The sequence below is a fragment of the Sus scrofa genome, chromosome 13, assembly GCF_000003025.6.
Source record: "Sus scrofa isolate TJ Tabasco breed Duroc chromosome 13, Sscrofa11.1, whole genome shotgun sequence".
Lineage (NCBI taxonomy): Eukaryota > Metazoa > Chordata > Mammalia > Artiodactyla > Suidae > Sus > Sus scrofa.
The window spans coordinates 158,400,464-158,417,861 of record NC_010455.5 but is presented as its reverse complement, the minus strand read 5'-3'; the positions used below and the strand labels follow the sequence as shown (position 1 = coordinate 158,417,861).

Below are 17,398 nucleotides of genomic sequence, written 5' to 3'. Positions count from 1 at the left end.
CTTCCTCTGGGAAAAGCGAGCCAGAAGTCATCCTGAGTTGTGCATTCATTCAGAGAAGATAAAAGGGCTGATCTGTGATTGCAAAAGGACACACTCTGGCAAAGCCATGAGCATTTGAGAAAGGAGCTATGATGTTATTTATAGAGTAAAAAGTCATCACACAGAATAGTATGGCCACCGTGCATCCCCTCTGCTGAAATAACTGAAGGGTTAAAACAAGGAAAAGCCTTTTATGGAATATCTGGGTAAAAAGTCAGAGCTCTTACCTTGTCAGTGGACAAAGTAGCCCCCAATGGGAGAGTCAAGGATTCTTGTTTCTAATTCTGGCTCTATCATTAACCAGCCTCTAGGGTTTTAACATTAACTATTTCCTCTCTGAAGTGAGGGAATTGGATTGGATGAATCATGGGGCCCTGCCTTTCTGTCACATTTTATAAACCTACAGTCTCTGAGACAAAATCAAAGCTACTTTAGTACCACGTGAGAAAGGCCAGTCTCTGCTGTGATAGAAAAATGAGGAGGGCTGCAGGAGCCGACGATGGTTGACTTGAACATGGAGGGAAAGAGACTGTCTAGTGGGTAGCTGGATGTGACACATGAGGTCTTTTGTGTTTCAAAAGTGCTGACAAATTCAGAAAGCTGCCCCAGTCTGGTGCTATCTCTTGACACTGAAGAGGGAGGTGAGTGGATTCTTTAGGCCAAAGAACTGGAAACATTTCTTTTCTTTTCTCTCTTTTTTAAACATAGGTGTTGAAAAGAACTGATGTAGAACAATTCAATACCTTAATGCATTTCTGGCAAATAAAATGCCCACACACTGTGATACCCAGATGATCATGACATTTTGCCCCATGTGCACCCTCTATCTTGGAGGTTTTTCCCAGCCTAGGAAGTATCTATGATTTTGGCAAGTTTGTATTTCCGAAGAGTGAGAGTGAGTTGTCAGCTGCAGTTATGTGAACATGGCATTGCTGGTATCTAGGCCTGAGCAGGAACTCTGGGAATAATTAGCATGAACCAGATTAAGGCTGGCATTTTGAAAACTTTAAGTATAAACCTACTACCAGTCTCTATGAGAGAGGAAAAACGTTTATGCCTACAGTCTCTGCACAGAGAGAATTCAAGTGAAATGAAACCCAGTGAATTCTCAGAGGAGGAACTTCTGGTTCAAGTCTAAGTCCACAGTTTGGGGCTATCTGCTTCTAGTCCCTGCAATGAGCAATACATTGAACACCATTATTACAACTTTATGGAAGCCTTCACCAAGGAAGGGGTGGAGGAAGGCCGCCCTTCATAACTTTGGTTCATATGTTACCTCAGTTCTTCTAAAAACCTGCGGTCTTGATTCCTGAGCTTTTGCCAAACACTTTCATGGGCATCCCATGCTCCATTTCCCAGGACCAAAGTAAAGAAACTCTTAAAAGAACTCGGTGCAATATCAGCACTGGCCATTGATGTGATACTAGCTCCTCGGTGATTTCTGTGATCTCTAATCATGTTTGCTGGGAAAGTGGCAGCCTCTTGACGGCAGTTAACTTCCAGCTCATTGTTGAAATGGGAGATCAGGTTATGACTGTCCCAGGGTCCTCCTCATCTTTTTGTCACCATATGGCTCATTAATCAAGCTTGTATTGATTGTATCTTGGATGTGGATTAATTAGGTGGTATAGGAGCCACTAGGGACAAAGGAACAATGAAAATAAATGCTGAGGAGTTCCCATCATGGCTCAGTGGTTAACAAATCCGAATGGGAACCGTGAGGTTTCGGGTTCGATCCCTGGCCTTGCTCAGTGGGTTAAGGATCCAGCAATGCGGCAAGCTGTGGTGTAGGTCGCAGACACGGCTCGGATCCTGTGTTGCTGTGGCTGCTGCTCCAGTTCGACCCCTAACCTGGGAACCTCCATGTGCCGCGGGTGCAGCCCTAGAAAAGGCAAAAAGACAAAAAAAAAAAAAAAAAAAAAGAGAAAAGAAAATAAATGCTGAGATGTCAGGAGTTCTCCCAAATACAAAGAGTCAAAATATTAAAAAGTATGAAAGAAACATTTACACACATGGAGAATAGATCCGGAAATTCTGTGCTCTGTTTAATGTGAATTCCAGATGGAGAAAATTGGGAGAATACAGGATAGGCATGAAACAATAGAAAAAAATTTCCCCTAAATAAATGTCAGTCAAAGGAGATTTTTTTCTTTACACTTGGAGAAGTGCTTCAAGAGAGGTACAGAAATTGGGTTTCTGGACCAAACCGGTAAAAGTGAAAAAAATGTAAGCCTTTCTTATACTTTTAAGTTAATTTTATAAATCTTATTCTATTTTTAAGTCTAACAAATTGTAACACTCAGTTTTAAGTCTGTTAGACTTAAAACACTCAGTTTTAAGTCTAATAAATTTTAATACTCAGTTTAAATGTTTGGGCACAATTTTAAACTTAGACAATTAGACCTCCCTTTAAACATCTTACATAGTATTTGTGAATTAAATATTTTAAAAAATTTTTTATGGCTGCGCCCGTGGCATATGGAACTTCCTGGGTCAGGGATCAAATCTGAGCTGTAGCTGCAGCCTTTGCCACAGCTGTGGCAACACCACTGGATCCTTTGACCTACTGTGCTGGGCCGGGATCAAACCTGTGCCTCTGCAGTGACCTGAGCTGCTGTGGTTGGTTTCTTCATGCACTGTGCCCCAGTGGGGATGCATAAATATTTTTTATATTCATTTTTTTTCTCTTTACCTGCAGCATATGGAAGTTCCCAGGCTAGGGATGAATGGGAACTGCAGCTGCTGGCCTCCACCACAGCTGCAGTAACACCAGATCCAAGCTTCATCTGTGACCTATGCCACGGCTTGCAGTAATGCTGGATCCTTAACTCACTGAGTGAGGCCAGGGATAGAACCTGTGTCCTCAGGGACACTATGCCAGGTTCTTAACCCACTGATCCATAAAGGGAACGCCTATATTCTTCTTAAATACTTCAATTAACTGATAAATCTTCTCAAGTTGTTATTATTATGAATCTAATTTATTAGACTTATAAATGGTGAAAAACAAGTTTTTAAAAAAATATTCCAATACTGCATAAACTTAGTGAGATTTCAACTTAAATGCACATGTGTATATTTGTTAGTCAATTGCACATTTATAAACTGAACTTATAAGACTAATGTGCAGAGATAAGATTATTTTTAAAACTATAAATACCTGGAGTTCCTGCTATGGTACAGTGGGTTAAGGATCTGGCATTGTCTCTGTAGCAGCTTGGGTTGCTGCTGAGGCATGAGTTTTATCCCTGGCCTGGTGAAGTGGGTTAAAGATCCAGCTTTGCTGCAGCTATGGTGTAGGTTTCAGCTATGGCTTGGATTTGAACCTTGACCTGAAAACTTACATATGCCACAGTTGCCCCTAAAAAAAAAAAAAAAAAAAAAAAAGTTATAAATACCTAAAATGCGATACGTGCACAATTCCTTAATGCACAAATGTCAACAATGTGATTTTGAGTCTCTTAAATATTTCTTAACTGGAAGTCTTTCCATGTTAAAAGAGGCATACTGTTAAGGAAAGGATTTGTTTATGACAGGCAATGGCTGGGAACTCCTAGTCTGCTTGTCTCAGATATTGAATGGGATAGGCTTCTTGAGAGTGACCCTGATGGCACATGCTGGATCCTGTGATTTGGAGTCACTACCTCAAACCCTCAACACAGACTGTGTCCCAGTTTTCCCAGGAAAGGTGTCCTCCCCAGCGGGAGTCATACTTAAGATTAGCTGTCTTTTCTGCCTACTCATGAAAATCTGCCACCCCGCCCAGGTCGTCATGTCATTTAATGGGATTTTATTATTCTTTAGCTCTTAAGATATTAAACATATTTCCTTCTAAGGGTAAAAACTCCTGAACTTGATATAATCCTGCCCTTTCCTCCCATATATTTCCTATCTGGTGAGACTGCTCACTTTTTACAGATATTAAGTTGCTATCTAATGCATTCTAGGTCACTGTCCTTTAAAAATAATCCAACAGCTCTGAGCTTGGATGTCAGCATTTCTTAGCCTTTATTAGTTTAAAACAGGGATGAGACATCTTTGTTCAGTGCCTGTAGGAGTTGTGGGAGGAATTGCTGTGAATAATGCAAAATGTTACAATAGAGGCAAGAAAGTGCCTCTTATCTGGCTCCTCTCCTGGACTTGAGCTGTTCTGCCTGTTTTTAAATGTCCTGAAAGGAGAATTAAAGATTTTTAGTAAGAAGATGGGGGTGGAGCCTAATATAATCCCCTGCTTGACAGTTTGTGTTTGAAGCCAAAATACACACAGGCTCTAAAACACAGGGATAAGCTCAGCCGAATAAACAAAGGGCTTAGCAATTGAGAATGGAACAGCTCTCTCAGAAACTACTCAGAAACTGACTCAGGTTCTCCTAGAAGCTTAGATCAAATCTAAATTGATTAGCATTGTACCCAAATAAAATAAAATCACTTTGAGTTAATTCAGTATGTAGTTATGCTCTCATATTGTTCAACACAGCACGTGTGCCAGTCGGGCTGACTTCTTCCCTGTTTCCTAGGACTGTGTATTTTAATTTCCCTATCTACGTTGTAGTAACCACTGTCCCTCCCCTCCTGCTCCTTGCAGCTTAGCTTCTGGAAATCTTTAAAGCCCCCTTCAAAGCTTTTTTTTTTTCTTTTTCTTTCTTTTTTTTTTTTTTTTTTTTTTCTGCTGCTGCATCCCACATTCTTCTGTTGTAAACACCCACAGCTCAGCACAGAGACCAGAGCAGTACTGGATCACATGCTGTTTAGTCCTCCAATTATCTCCACTAAATATAATCCACTAAAGATAACCATACTTCTTTTGTCTCCATTGTAGCACCTAAGGAGTCCTTCTCAACCTGTAGCATTGAAAGGGAAGTTATAGGAACAGGAAAAGAGGGAAATATTGAAGGAAGATTTTATTTAGAGAAAATAGGTCCTAAAAGGTTGTCTGAGGATTCTGAGACCAGAGTTAGTGACTTGTTCAAGGTCATGCTGTTAATTAAGTGCTACACCCAGGATGGGATATAATTTTCCAGCCACCAGGAGAGAGGGCTTTTTCCACTGCTGATATGACACTACTGCATAGTGAATGTCCCACTTCCTTCTTAGAGGGACTGGTTTTCTTCTTAAGGCCATCTGTCTCCCAATCCTGCTTTCTACGCAGATGTCCCATTCAGAGGAAGAGGTTTTGGGAGTTCCCGCTGTGGCGCAATGGAAACAAATCTGACTAGGAACCATGAGGTTGCCGGTTTGATCCCTGGCCTCGCTCAGTGGGTTAAGGATACGGTGTTGCCGTGAGCTGTGACGTAGTTTGCAGAAACAGCTCAAATCTGGCGTTGCTGTGGCTGTGGTATAGGACGGCAGCAATAGCTCCAATTGGACCTCTGGCCTGAGAACCTCCATATGCCCTGGGTGCAGCCCTGCAAAGACCAAAAAAAAAAGAGAGAGAGAGAGAGAGATTTTGGCTTTTTTTGGCTGCACCCACAGCATGCAGAAATTCCTGGGCCAAGGACTGAACCCATGCCATAAAGAGATAATGCTGGATCCTTAACCCACTGAGCCACCAGGGAACTCCCAAGACTTTGGCTTCTGTTCAAATATCTCCAGTGATTTGATTCTGGTCAGAAATCATCTTAGTCAGTTTGGGCTGCTATAAAAGAACACCATAAACTGGGTGGCTTAAACAGCAAATGTTTATTTCTCACAATTCTGGAGTTTGGGAAGTCCAAGATCAGGGTGCTAGCAGATCTGGTGCCTGGTAAAAGCTCACTTCCTGGTGGGAGAAACAGATTGTCTCTCTCCAGTCTCTTTTTTTATAAGATTGTTAATTCCATCATGAAAACTCCACCCTGATTGACTTAATTGCCTCTCAAAGGGCTCACCTCCAAATAACCACCACACTGGGGATTAGAACTTCAATATATGGATTCTGAGGAGACACAGACATTTAGTCCAGAGCAGAAATCCAGGAGAGAATCACCAGGACAGGGATTAACCAGGACACTCTATTATTCCCAGCATAGATCTTCCCCACTTCCCAGAAATGTGTCTAAATTGATTTCTTCTCTGATGTGCCTACATTAAGGATGAATGGCTGAGTCCTGAAGATACTGTGGGATAGGCTTAACAGGAAAAACAACAGCAATGGTGCTTCCCTCTAGTGGCAAAGTATGGAAATACAACTTGTGAGCCAAAATACCAGGTTCATATCTTAAAAGAAGTTTCCTTAACTCAGGTAACAAATCAGTCCACAAGCATTGCTAAAGAAGAGTTTGGGTTATTTTTAAAAATCTTAGGAGTTCCTATTGTGGCTCAGCGGAAATGAGACTGACTAGTATCCATGAGGATGTGGGTTTGATCCCTGGCCTTGCTCAGTGGGTTAAGTGTCTAGCATTGCCACGAGCTGTGGTACAGGTTGCAGAGGTGGCTCGGATACAGAGCTGCTGTGGCTGTGGTGTAGGCCAGGACCACAGCTCTGATTTGACCCCAGCATGGGAAATTCCTTAGGCCGCGGTGCAGCCCTAGAAAGAAAAAAACTATCTTAGATTTTAAACTCTTAGTACTCTAACCCATTACTACGAGTTGAACTGCTTCCACACACCACCTCAGTTCATACGTTCAAGTCCTAACCTCCAATACCTCAATGTAACCTTATTTGCAAATAGGGTTATTGTAGATATAATTGTTTTAGTTAACATGAAGTCATAATGGAGTACAGTAGGCCCCAATCCAATATGAGTGTATTCCTTATAAAAAGAGGAAATTAGGACAAAGACACACACAGGGAGAATGTCACATGAACAGGAAGGCACAGACTGAGGTGATGACATGTCTCTAAGTCAGGGAACGCCAAAGATGCCAGCAAACCACCAAAAGTTGGAGAGTGGGTTGGAGCAGATTCTTCCCTAGCACTTTATGAGGGAGGGAGCATAGTCCTGTTGGTAACTTGATCTTGGACTTCTAAGGCCTCAGAACTGTGAGACAATGAGTTTTGTTAAACCACTCAGTTTGCAGTACTTTGGTACAGCAGCGGTGGAAAACTAATACATCTAATTACTCTAACACTAGTTTTAATTTTGATGTTTGAGGCTTCAAAATGAGGCATATATTTGAGTCATAAAACAATAAGCTGAAGGTTATATGGCAAATGTCAGACATGACAATGAGTTCTCTCCCAGGTTTTATTACCAACCATAAAATGTATTATCCTTATTGAGAAACCTGCTGACAGCTTGGCTTGGTTATACATTTATGCCACTTTATGGCCTCACTCAGGTTGGCAAGTTTCCTTAACTGGTCTTTTTGTCCAACATTCCTCAGGTAGGTAGAGTTTATGCTTGTAGAGTAAATCATTTATTGACTAGTGACTTCTGCATTATCTTTAGTGTGCTCTAACTTTTGTTTTTTGGCCACAGCTGTGGCATGTAGAAGTTTCTGGGCTAGGGATCAAACCTGTGCCACAGTAGCCATCCAAGCCACTGCAGTGACAATGCCGGATCCTTAATCCCCTGCACTAAAGGAAACTCCCAGGGTGCTCTAAGTTTAAATCTATCTGCTCCCTAGTCAGACCACGAACTCCTTGAGTATCACACACTATATTACCAAACTTTCTGGGAATTATGGTCCTTATCTGGAAAATGCATGGCATTAATTGCAAGATGGCCTTGTATTAGCCAAGTTGGCGAGAAACAGAAGCAATATTACACACACACACACACACACACACACACACACAAACACACACTATTTTAAAGAACTGAGCCATTGTTGAGGTTATCAAGTCCAAAATCTCTAGGGTAGGCTCCTAAGCTTTTAGGAAGGCTGGCTGGGAAGGCAGGTGGGCTGGAAAGAGTTGATGCTGCACTTTGAGTCTAAAGGCAGTCTGCTGGCAGGATTCCTTCTTCAGTGGAGGTCAGTGTTTTTTCTGCTGGGGCCTCAACTTCTTGAATGAGGGTAATCAACTTTGCTCAAAGTCTACAGATTTAAACATTAATCTCATCTAAAAAAAAAAAAAACCTTCACAGAAACATCTAGAATAATGTTTGACCAATAACTGTACCACGGCCTAGCCTGGTTGACACATAAAATTAAACTTCACAGCTCCCAGTGAATTCTGCCTTCTTGAATTCATGCCTTTTGTAGCTCCCTCCAGCATTGCATCTGGACATGTCTTATGATTTTCCCTGACCAAAAGAATGTGGTAAAAGTGACACTGAACAAATGATAGTCTTAGACTTTAAGAGGTCTTTCAGCTTGCAATGTTGCTGTCTTAGAACCAGCCTGAATGTGAAGAAGGCAAGGTTATTCTGTTGAGAAATCTTCAAGTGGGGGAGGTCCTAGAGGAGAAAAGACCGTTAGGTAGAGAGAGGGCCAGTCACCCTTGCCTTTCCAGCCATCTCAGCTGAGATCCCACACATGTGGGAAAGGCCATCTTGGGTCCTTGCAGCGCCTGTCAAACTTTCAGATGACTTGGCTAAACAATCACATGGAATGAAACCACCAGTTCTGAGTCCTGCCCAAATTACCTGGTTTTGAGCAAATAAGCACTGGTTATGTTTTAAATCACTAAGTTCGGTAGTGGCCTGTTAGGCAAGAGTAGAGAACTGAGGTCTGTGTCAATATTTTATGTAAATAATTATACTAAATGGAGAGATTCAGGATCTAGAATACTATCTTGTTAAAATAGATCATAGTGCTATTGTATGCAGGGTGATTAAATTACCAACTCATCTTGCCTCAAGTAAGCTTCAGATTTTACACTACGATTTTTAGAAGTAGTAGTTACATGGGATTAGTGTTTCTTGGCTGAAATACTTGTCTAGTTGCTATAAATTCTGGATTTGCCTCTCACTTGAATCAGGGTTTCTAGGAGGAAAAGAATAAAATTAAACTCTTTCCCACACTAATTTTCTTAACTCATAGTTGACCATTTCTCTCTTCTTTCAGACTTGACCACACACCTGTGCCCGTCAACTCAGACTTGCGGGGGCGGGGGGAGAGAAGAAATGAAATAGAAAGAAATGGGAAAAGAAATGTAAAGAAACAAGTCAGAAGACATGAAGAGAGGAATTGAGGATCTCTATAGCAGATGCAGGAGTAAATTTAAAACTAAAAAGGAATTGGAGGGTTCCTTTTCTTTTAATTTCTGAGGCACAAAGAGGTGAACTCAGGGTTACATTAATCAGAATTCAGCATCCTCCACACACATTTCAGTTTCATTAGGCAACAAACTTCTGCTAGTGCTAAGTGACTCACTTCCCTTGCTGAAGCAATCAGCCCTTGAGAGCCTATCTGGAACACCTGGCTCTGGCCAGTGCAGGAAGGAGGCACCTGAAGGACAAAGGCACAGAGAGCAGGGAGTTCTCCTGTGGTGCAGCAGGTTAATGATCTGGTGTTGTCACTGAAGTGGCTTGGGTCACTGCTGTGGCACAGGTTTGACCCCTGACCTGGGAACTTCTACATGCTGCAGGTGCGCAACCCCCACCCACCCAACCCAAAAAGCATTCAGAGCAGAGGAAACCAGGAGAAGAGGGGAGGCATCAAGAAAGGTAAGTTGGTAACTTCCTCTTGGCCCAGGAAAGCTTTTCTGATAGCTTTCTCCCTGCCCATCGTTAACCAAGTGGAAACAGAGGACCATAGGTTTGTGTAGATATACAAACATGTGAATTCAAGGGTTTCTCTGTTAGTAATAGCTCAGAGTTTTCACTAATCAAGGGGTATCAAACGCCACTGGGAGGTTTTCCAATGGAGAAACTCGGAGGCTCCTTTCTAGGGTTTAAGAGGTGGGGAAGTTGAGATTGGCTTTGTCATCTGTGCCATGGGAGGCAAGGTAAACAGATTTCTGTGTATTTAACTCCCCGTTGGGGTCACAGTCCAGATGGTAGGGAAGTAAAAGGGATGTCAGAACTTCTCGATGCTTCTGGGTATAAATTCATTAAAAATTTGTTCAAATAAATGAATAAAACAGAATGGTAGTTTCACAGATGACAAAAATAGAGGCTCCTTATGAATTTTGTCATACTTAGCTGCCTATCTGGCCATCTTTAAAGCATGGGATTTTTCCTAAGCATTAACAAAGGAATGTCCTATTACCTGGAAAACTAGTAGGTCCTATTTCCTGGGAAAAACCCCAGAGTTTCAGATTTGGTAGATTTCCTATTTCTTTTAGTGTAATATTTTATAAGCCTCATTTATTTTGATGCTCAGATTGTTCCCCATTTGTTAATGGGGAGTAATTTCATGCTGGATTCTCTGCCCATTTGATATATACCCATCACTCCTGAATACATTTTTGCTCACTGGAATAAGATATGCTAGGCTCATCTTGGGTTTCTCCTGCCCTAGTCTTGGCATTAGCCATTTCCTAAGGAGCCATATTCCTTTTAGTGGAAAATTGTTTTTAGAAACCGGGATCTAGGCTTTATGTATTCTTATTGCTAAAGGGGCATAACTGCTTCTAGGCCCAATAAGTGGCTGGAGCTAGAGAATATATAAATGTAAATGTGTGGTATATACTATAAATGTGCAACTTATGCATTTTTGTGTATTAATACCTTTTTGCACCTATCTTTACTTCTATGTTATTTACATATAATGTGTTTATTGACTACATATTGATACATATTATTGCAAATATAACCTAAAAACCATAAGGAAGTTCCCATTGCAGCTCAGCGGTAATGAACCCAACTAGTAACCATGAGGATGTGGTTTGATCCCAGACCTTGGTCAATGGGTTAAGGATCGGCATTGCCCTGAGCTGTGGTGAATCTTGCAGACACAGCTTGGATCCCACGTTGCTGTGGCTGTGGCGTAGGCTGGCTGCTGCAACTTCTATTAATCCCCTAGCCTGGGAACTTCCATATGCCATTAAATGTGGCCCTAAAAAGCAAAAAACAAATAAACCAAACCCCCTCCAATGAGCTCATATTGATACATAATCCAATTCCAGTCCAGCACTATAGATTTTTTTAAAAGGTACAATGGAGGAGTTCACGTCGTGGCTCAGTGGTTAATGAATCTGACTAGGAACCATGAGGTTGCCAGTTCGATCCCTGACCTTGCTCAGTGGGTTAAGGATCCAGCGATGTGGTGAGCTATGGTGTAGGTTGCAGACTCAGCTTGGATCCTGAGTTGTTGTGGCTCTGGCATAGGCCGGTGGTTACAGCTCCGATTAGATCCCTAGCCTGGGAACCTCCATATGCCACAGGAGTGGCCCTAGAAAAGGCAAAAAGACAAGTAAATAAATAAATAAAAGGTACAATGGAAATTATTTATTTCAAGTATTAGAAATGAGAAATAATCTTTGAAATACTTGTCTTTGTTGTAGTCATAAGCTTTCATCTTTTGTTTTATTTCTTATTTATTTAATTTTATTGCAGTATAGTTGACTTACAATGTTCTATTCATTCCAGGTATACAGAAAAGTGAATCAGTTATACATATACATACATCCATTCTTTTTTTCCCCATCTAGGTTATCACAAAATAGAGTAGCTTTCTCTGTGCTATACAGTAGGTCCTTGTTAGTTACCTATTTTATATACGGAGTGTGTATCTTCTTAATTTATCCTCCCCTGCCCCCACCCCACAGTTTAAATTTTCCTCTTTTGGATAAGAGGCTCATGACTGCATTTATGCACTTGTCTGATAGCCACGTTCCCTGGAGAATGTTGCTTCCTTCAGAATTGATTACATATAGCTTTTCTTTCTCCATGTTTCTGATTACTTACTTTAAAATTCTTATGGAATTCAAGTTTGCTTCCTTCGCACGGCTGTAACTTGCTTCTCCTAGAGTAAGGAACTTGGCTCTGATACTCTTCTAGGTTTACTTGTTTGATTGAGCATCTTGTATATAACCAATCTCTGATCTTCACCCCCCGCCCACACCTAGGCATGGATACCCTTCTCTTCCTGTTTTTGGGGTCTGACTCCCTATTCTAGGCCACCACCCCACGTGGCACTAACTCTCCTCACAAACAATGGCTCTGACTTTGTACACCAACCAGCCCACCCACAAAGATGTGTTCCTGAGCCCTCCTCTCTCTGCTCTGGCTTTGATTTCCCACACCAGGCTGACTCTGCCCTGATACAGCCCTCACTCCTTGCTTCTAGCACCTCACGCCAGGCTGCTTCTCCCTGCACATGGATTCACCCAGCCTGGGGCCTGACATCTTGTGCCAGACTCAGCTCCACCCTTTGCCCTCTGCCCCTTTGGGCTCCCTACTTCCCCCACTGGATTCTGATATTTGCTCTGGGCTACAGCTCTGCCATATCCCCACCAGATTCCTACCTTGTTTCTCCCCAAATATGACTCTAGGAATGAAATTTTTAGGAAGGAAAGCCCTCAAATAGGTTGTTTAAAATGGGAAGAAACAGATTCAGAAGCTTGCGTAGCTTGTCCCAGGTCACAGAACAAATTGAGACAAAGTCAATACAAATCCAGGTCTCTCTGAGTGGAAGCTGTGTGAGTGTAGGGACCTTGCCTCTCTTGGTCACTCTTTTCTCTCCAGCACCTAGCACAAATTCTGCATGTATGAATAAATGAATGAGTAAATAAATTATTCAATTTAGTTCTTTTTCTTTCCTTCTTTGTCATCTTAATATGTGTGTATATAGAAATTTATGACTTTGTGTATTTATCTATAACCATTAGAAATTCATGCTCTTACATAAATGTTAACATTTAGATTTCTGTGCCTAGGGATTTCTTCCATTTCATGCATTTCTAGAGTTGTTCTCTAGATAGCTCGCCTATAGATGAAGACAGAAAAGCACTAAAAAGCCAGGGCCATTGTTACATCCCAGGATTCCTGAACTTATATGGAAGAGAAATGTCTGAGTGCCACCAAAGTCAGTTTTCAGTCACCAGAGTACAACCCCTCCACCCCTTTAAAATATCTGGATCCCTACATGGGATGAACACCGTTACCATATGGCAAACACAGGACCACAATCAGGGCCTACGGTCACACTGCAGCAAAGACCACCCTGCATATATTCATGTAGGGCTGTTTCCAGAGCCTGTTCCTAAGGATGCTATCTCTGAGAGATTCTTCTCAAGAAGAGGATTCTGTGGTCAAATAGTGTTAAGAACTTGATCATTCACAATGTATACAAGCACATGAAAGGGTCTAAGAAATCCTAGAATTGAAGAAAACTATTACTTTTAGGTAACTTAATGTCATCCAGATTTCCTGAACCATAGAGCACCTGTTTACAGTAATACCTGCCCAAGTCTCATTTCTTCCTTCAAGCAATGGGCAAAAGTATCTGTTACATGGGGTTATTGTACATATGTATAAATGAGGTAAAGATTATGTCAGCTGCCTGGCACAGCGCTTGATATGCTTTTTATTATTTATTGAGGATGATTCCCCTATTATTGAAGAAATAATATATTTTCCAATAATTGAAAAAATAATAAATGTATAAAATAAAATCTTCAAATCATAGAAGGGGTATAAAATTAAAAATATATTTCTCATTAGATCCCTCAGATTCCCAAGAGGAATTTTTTCAATGTACACTTCCAGACATTTTCTGCACACATACATGTAGAAGCAGCTATTTTTTAATCTATTTATAGTAAATGAGATAATGCATTCAGCTTCATTTATTTTGTGCTTCTGCAGCATTACCTCTAAGTTCTTCCATTTGGTGATACACTAATTGGTCTTTTTGAAGCCCCTGGCTGGTGCAAATTTTAGAGCTTAGGTGTGTGCTCCACCCCCCCACCCCCACCCCCAGGTTGCACTTTGATGAAATAAGTGTTATAGATAATAAGGGGGAAAAATAGTTGTTTGGGGGTTGAAAAAAGTCAACTTAAATGTGTCCTCTTCTGTAAAACCTCTCCTAATCTATCAAGAACAGAACTCTAATGGATGAGGTGAATATTCTTTCATTCATTCATTTTTTTCTTTCAGTTGAGGCTGGAGAATGATGGGAAGAGGAACATAGGTCCCTGGGCAGGAGAGGGTTAGAGCTGCAGCTGTAGAGATATCAGCTGACAGTGACGCGGGTGGTGGGTTAGTTTGCTAGAGTTGCTGTAACGAAGTACCTATGACTAAATGGCTAAAACCACAGAAATTTCTTGTCTCAGAGTTCTGGAAGCTGGAAGACCAAAGTCAAGATGTTGGTTCCTTCCTAGGGCTGGGAGGGAAAGATCTGTGCCCACCCTCCTTCCTTGGCTTGTAGATGGCCATCTTCTCCCTGTGATTCTTCATGTCCTCTTCCCTCTACGCATCTCTGTGTCCAAATTTCCTCTTATAAGGACACCAGTCATATTGGATTAGGGGCCACTCTAATGACCCCATTTTTGTCCATTACCTCTGTAATGACCCTATTTCCAAAGAAGGTCACATTCTGAGGGACGGGGGGAGGTCAAGACTACAACATATGAATTTTTAGGGGAACAAAATTCAGCTCCTGACAGAGGGGTTGTTTCTTTTTCTTTTTAGGGCTGCACTCATGGCATATAGAAGTTCCCAGGGGAGGGGAACAAGTTGGAGAACTACAGCTGCCAGCCTACACCACAGCTGCAGCAAAGCATGATCTGAGCCATGTCTGTGACCCACATCACACTCACGGCAATGCTGGATCCTTAATCCACTGAGTGAGGCTAGGGATCAAACCTGCATCCTCATAGATACCAGGTGGGTTCATTACCTCTGAGCCACTGTGGGAACTCCCATTACAGATGGGTTGTAATGCTGGATGTCAATGCTTTTTAGGATTCGCCCTGTGCCAGAAATGTTTACTCACCAACTGTGGCTGTCAGTGCGGGCTCCTTAAAAACGTGCAAGTACAGGAATCATTTGTTGGCATCATTGTTTGACCTCTGGTGACAGCCTGGAGGGCCTGCTGGTCTACCTCTGCTAGCTAGGGCCTTCTAACAAAACACGGGAAGCTGAGCCATGGGTGACCCCAGGTCCACTGCCTAAGGGGTATGTTCTCTGGTTCTTGCTGTTTTGGTTCCCTTCCCGCTTCCTTGCTTGTCAGGATATTTACACTTTGACCCTGTTAGCTATTCCCTCCCTTTCTCTTTTATTGCCCTGAGTTATATCTTCCTTTTTCCCATAACTCCAATCACTTTTTTCATTCTCTCATTCAGTGAAGGATGAGGAAATTGCAAGCAGAATATGTACCTTTCATTAAGTGATTGAACTGCCTCCCACCTGATTGACCTCAAAAATTTTTTAAAATGTGGTCATCTGATGGATAAAACCTTTAAAGAAGGAATTATTTTAATGTTTTTCAGAATAGTTTCTGGTTAAAATTCTTGGCTTGAGAAGAAAAGAAGCTAGTTGTTTTCCCCCCAGGAGTGGATTTGTGGTTCGGATTCCCCATGGCTTCCTGCCGCGCCTGTGACCTCAAAGTGCTGGTGGCCACTGTGTGTGGGTTGCTGACTGCTGTTGTTTTGGGACTGGGCATCTGGAGGTTGGTGATCAGGATCCAGAGAGGTAATGTTGTCCTGTTATGTTTAACTCAGAGCGAGAGAAGGCATGAAGCTTCTGTCTTTGCCAGCTGACCCATCAGCACTGGCAAGTGCCATGTCTAGGCTGAGGCTGGCCTGCATTTATGAAATGTAAAAGACAAGGGTCAATTGGTGGCTGCATACGGTTGCGTGTACATGAATACGTGTGTGTGTGTGTGTGTGTGTGTGTGTGTGTGTGTGAAGGGACAGGGTGACAAACAACAAAGTTGAATTGTCCTCTTCATTCTCCTTTAACACCTGACTGAATGAATAGCAGAGTGATGATTAAAATCATTAATAACACATGCTTGGGTTTGTTTAGCTAAATCCAAGAAAGGATAATAATTATGCCCCCCACAGACAATTAAACATATGCAAAATGAAATTTCATTTCAGTAAGAAAGTTTAGGAATGTTTTCACTAGGATTGTAAATAAAATGATCTTATGTTTTGCACCCAAAGTTCCCACTTTTCAGGTGTTGAAAACTACTTAAAATTAAGATCATTTAGAAAACAATTTTCCTGGTTATTCAGCAGTCACCTGCTGTGGGCTAGAGCTGAGCCTCAGAAAGAGGGGAAGGGGGGCAAAGTTGTATAAACAATGATGTTAAAGAGAAGGCCTAGAAACTCATAAGAGACTTTCCATAAACTCAATGTCAGTTCCCCAGTGCCTTGGGGTTTTCCGTAAAGGGATTCAAAAGGATGTGCTGAGTACTCCCTTTTGTTTAAAAAAAAGAGAGAGAGATTTTCTAGTGAAACTGAGTAAATAAGGATAAATTACGACAGTCTAGAAAAGGCAGGAGAGGCAATCTGCCCCCTGAGAAGATAACTGCAGAGGACAGAGGGGTGGGGGAGCCAGCAGGAGCACAACGAAGGGCTGCAAAGACCCACTGTTGGCAAAAGGAGCCAAATATATTGGCTGCTGATGCAGTGGTAGCTGAGAATAGATCTGCTTTTTTTCCCTAAAGAACATATTTAGGGAATGCTGTATTAATAGGATTTAATACTATTAACACTATATTAATAGAGAGCTAGCAAGAGAAAATTTATCAGAAAAAAACAATACAATTTAAACTTGGAAGTGTGTTTTTGTTTATTTAAGGTTTGTGAAATAATCTGAGGTTTAAAAAATTATGAACTACAGGGTTTATACCCTATTAAAGCTACTAAATTTATAAGAGCTTAAAGGGTGCTATTTTAAGAACTAACTTCCTTTCATCCTTCCTTCCCTCCCTTCTTTCTTTCCTTCCTTCCCTCCTTTCCTCCTTCCTTCTTTTCTTCCTTTATAAGGCATCTAGTTTTAAAGTGAAATTTGTGGTGACTTATAAAGAACACAGGTACAGTAGAACCATTAAAACAAGGACCAAAGTACAAAAATGTTATGAGAAAGAGGACAAAGTGGGGGATAGAAACTACATGAAAGTCAAAGGCTGGAGAGAATTGTTAAAAATAAACACAAGACATATCTGTGTTTCCTGAGGGCTAAGACCCCAAACACATAATAATAAGTAATAAAGAACCTATATTTAACAATAAAAAAATACTAGCTCCTTAGAAAAGACAAATATTTCCTTATTCTTAGCAGATTTTTTTTGTTTGTTTTTCTTTTAAGGGCTGCACTTACGCCCTTACTCAAGCTTATTTAGTAAATAGCAGCATTAGGATTTAAACCAGGCAGTCTGGCTACACAGCTTTTTCTCCCCCTACTCATATAAATTTTCTCCAACACTCACATACACACTTTTTTAGGTGTTTTTCCAACCATGGAATAAGCTTCCATAAACATTGTTCTCTCATTTAAGAATAAACTTTATCCTTAGCCAAATATTTCAAATTCCTGGTCTGGGACAAATGATAGATGCCTGTATTTTTAAACTCCTGAAGACTCTTAGCTAGATA

At 41.3% G+C, this 17,398-nt stretch overlaps 1 protein-coding gene across 1 annotated transcript in view; it reads left to right on the top strand.

Moving 5' to 3' along the window:
- ADGRG7 (adhesion G protein-coupled receptor G7) overlaps positions 15,110 to 17,398 on the top strand; it is a 68,218-nt gene continuing 65,929 nt past the window's right edge. Inside the window, exon 1 of the mRNA XM_021070565.1 lies at positions 15,110 to 15,485. Within this exon, the coding sequence (XP_020926224.1) occupies positions 15,371 to 15,485 (115 nt within the window). The 5' untranslated portion in view covers positions 15,110 to 15,370. The remainder of the gene's footprint in view (positions 15,486 to 17,398) is intronic.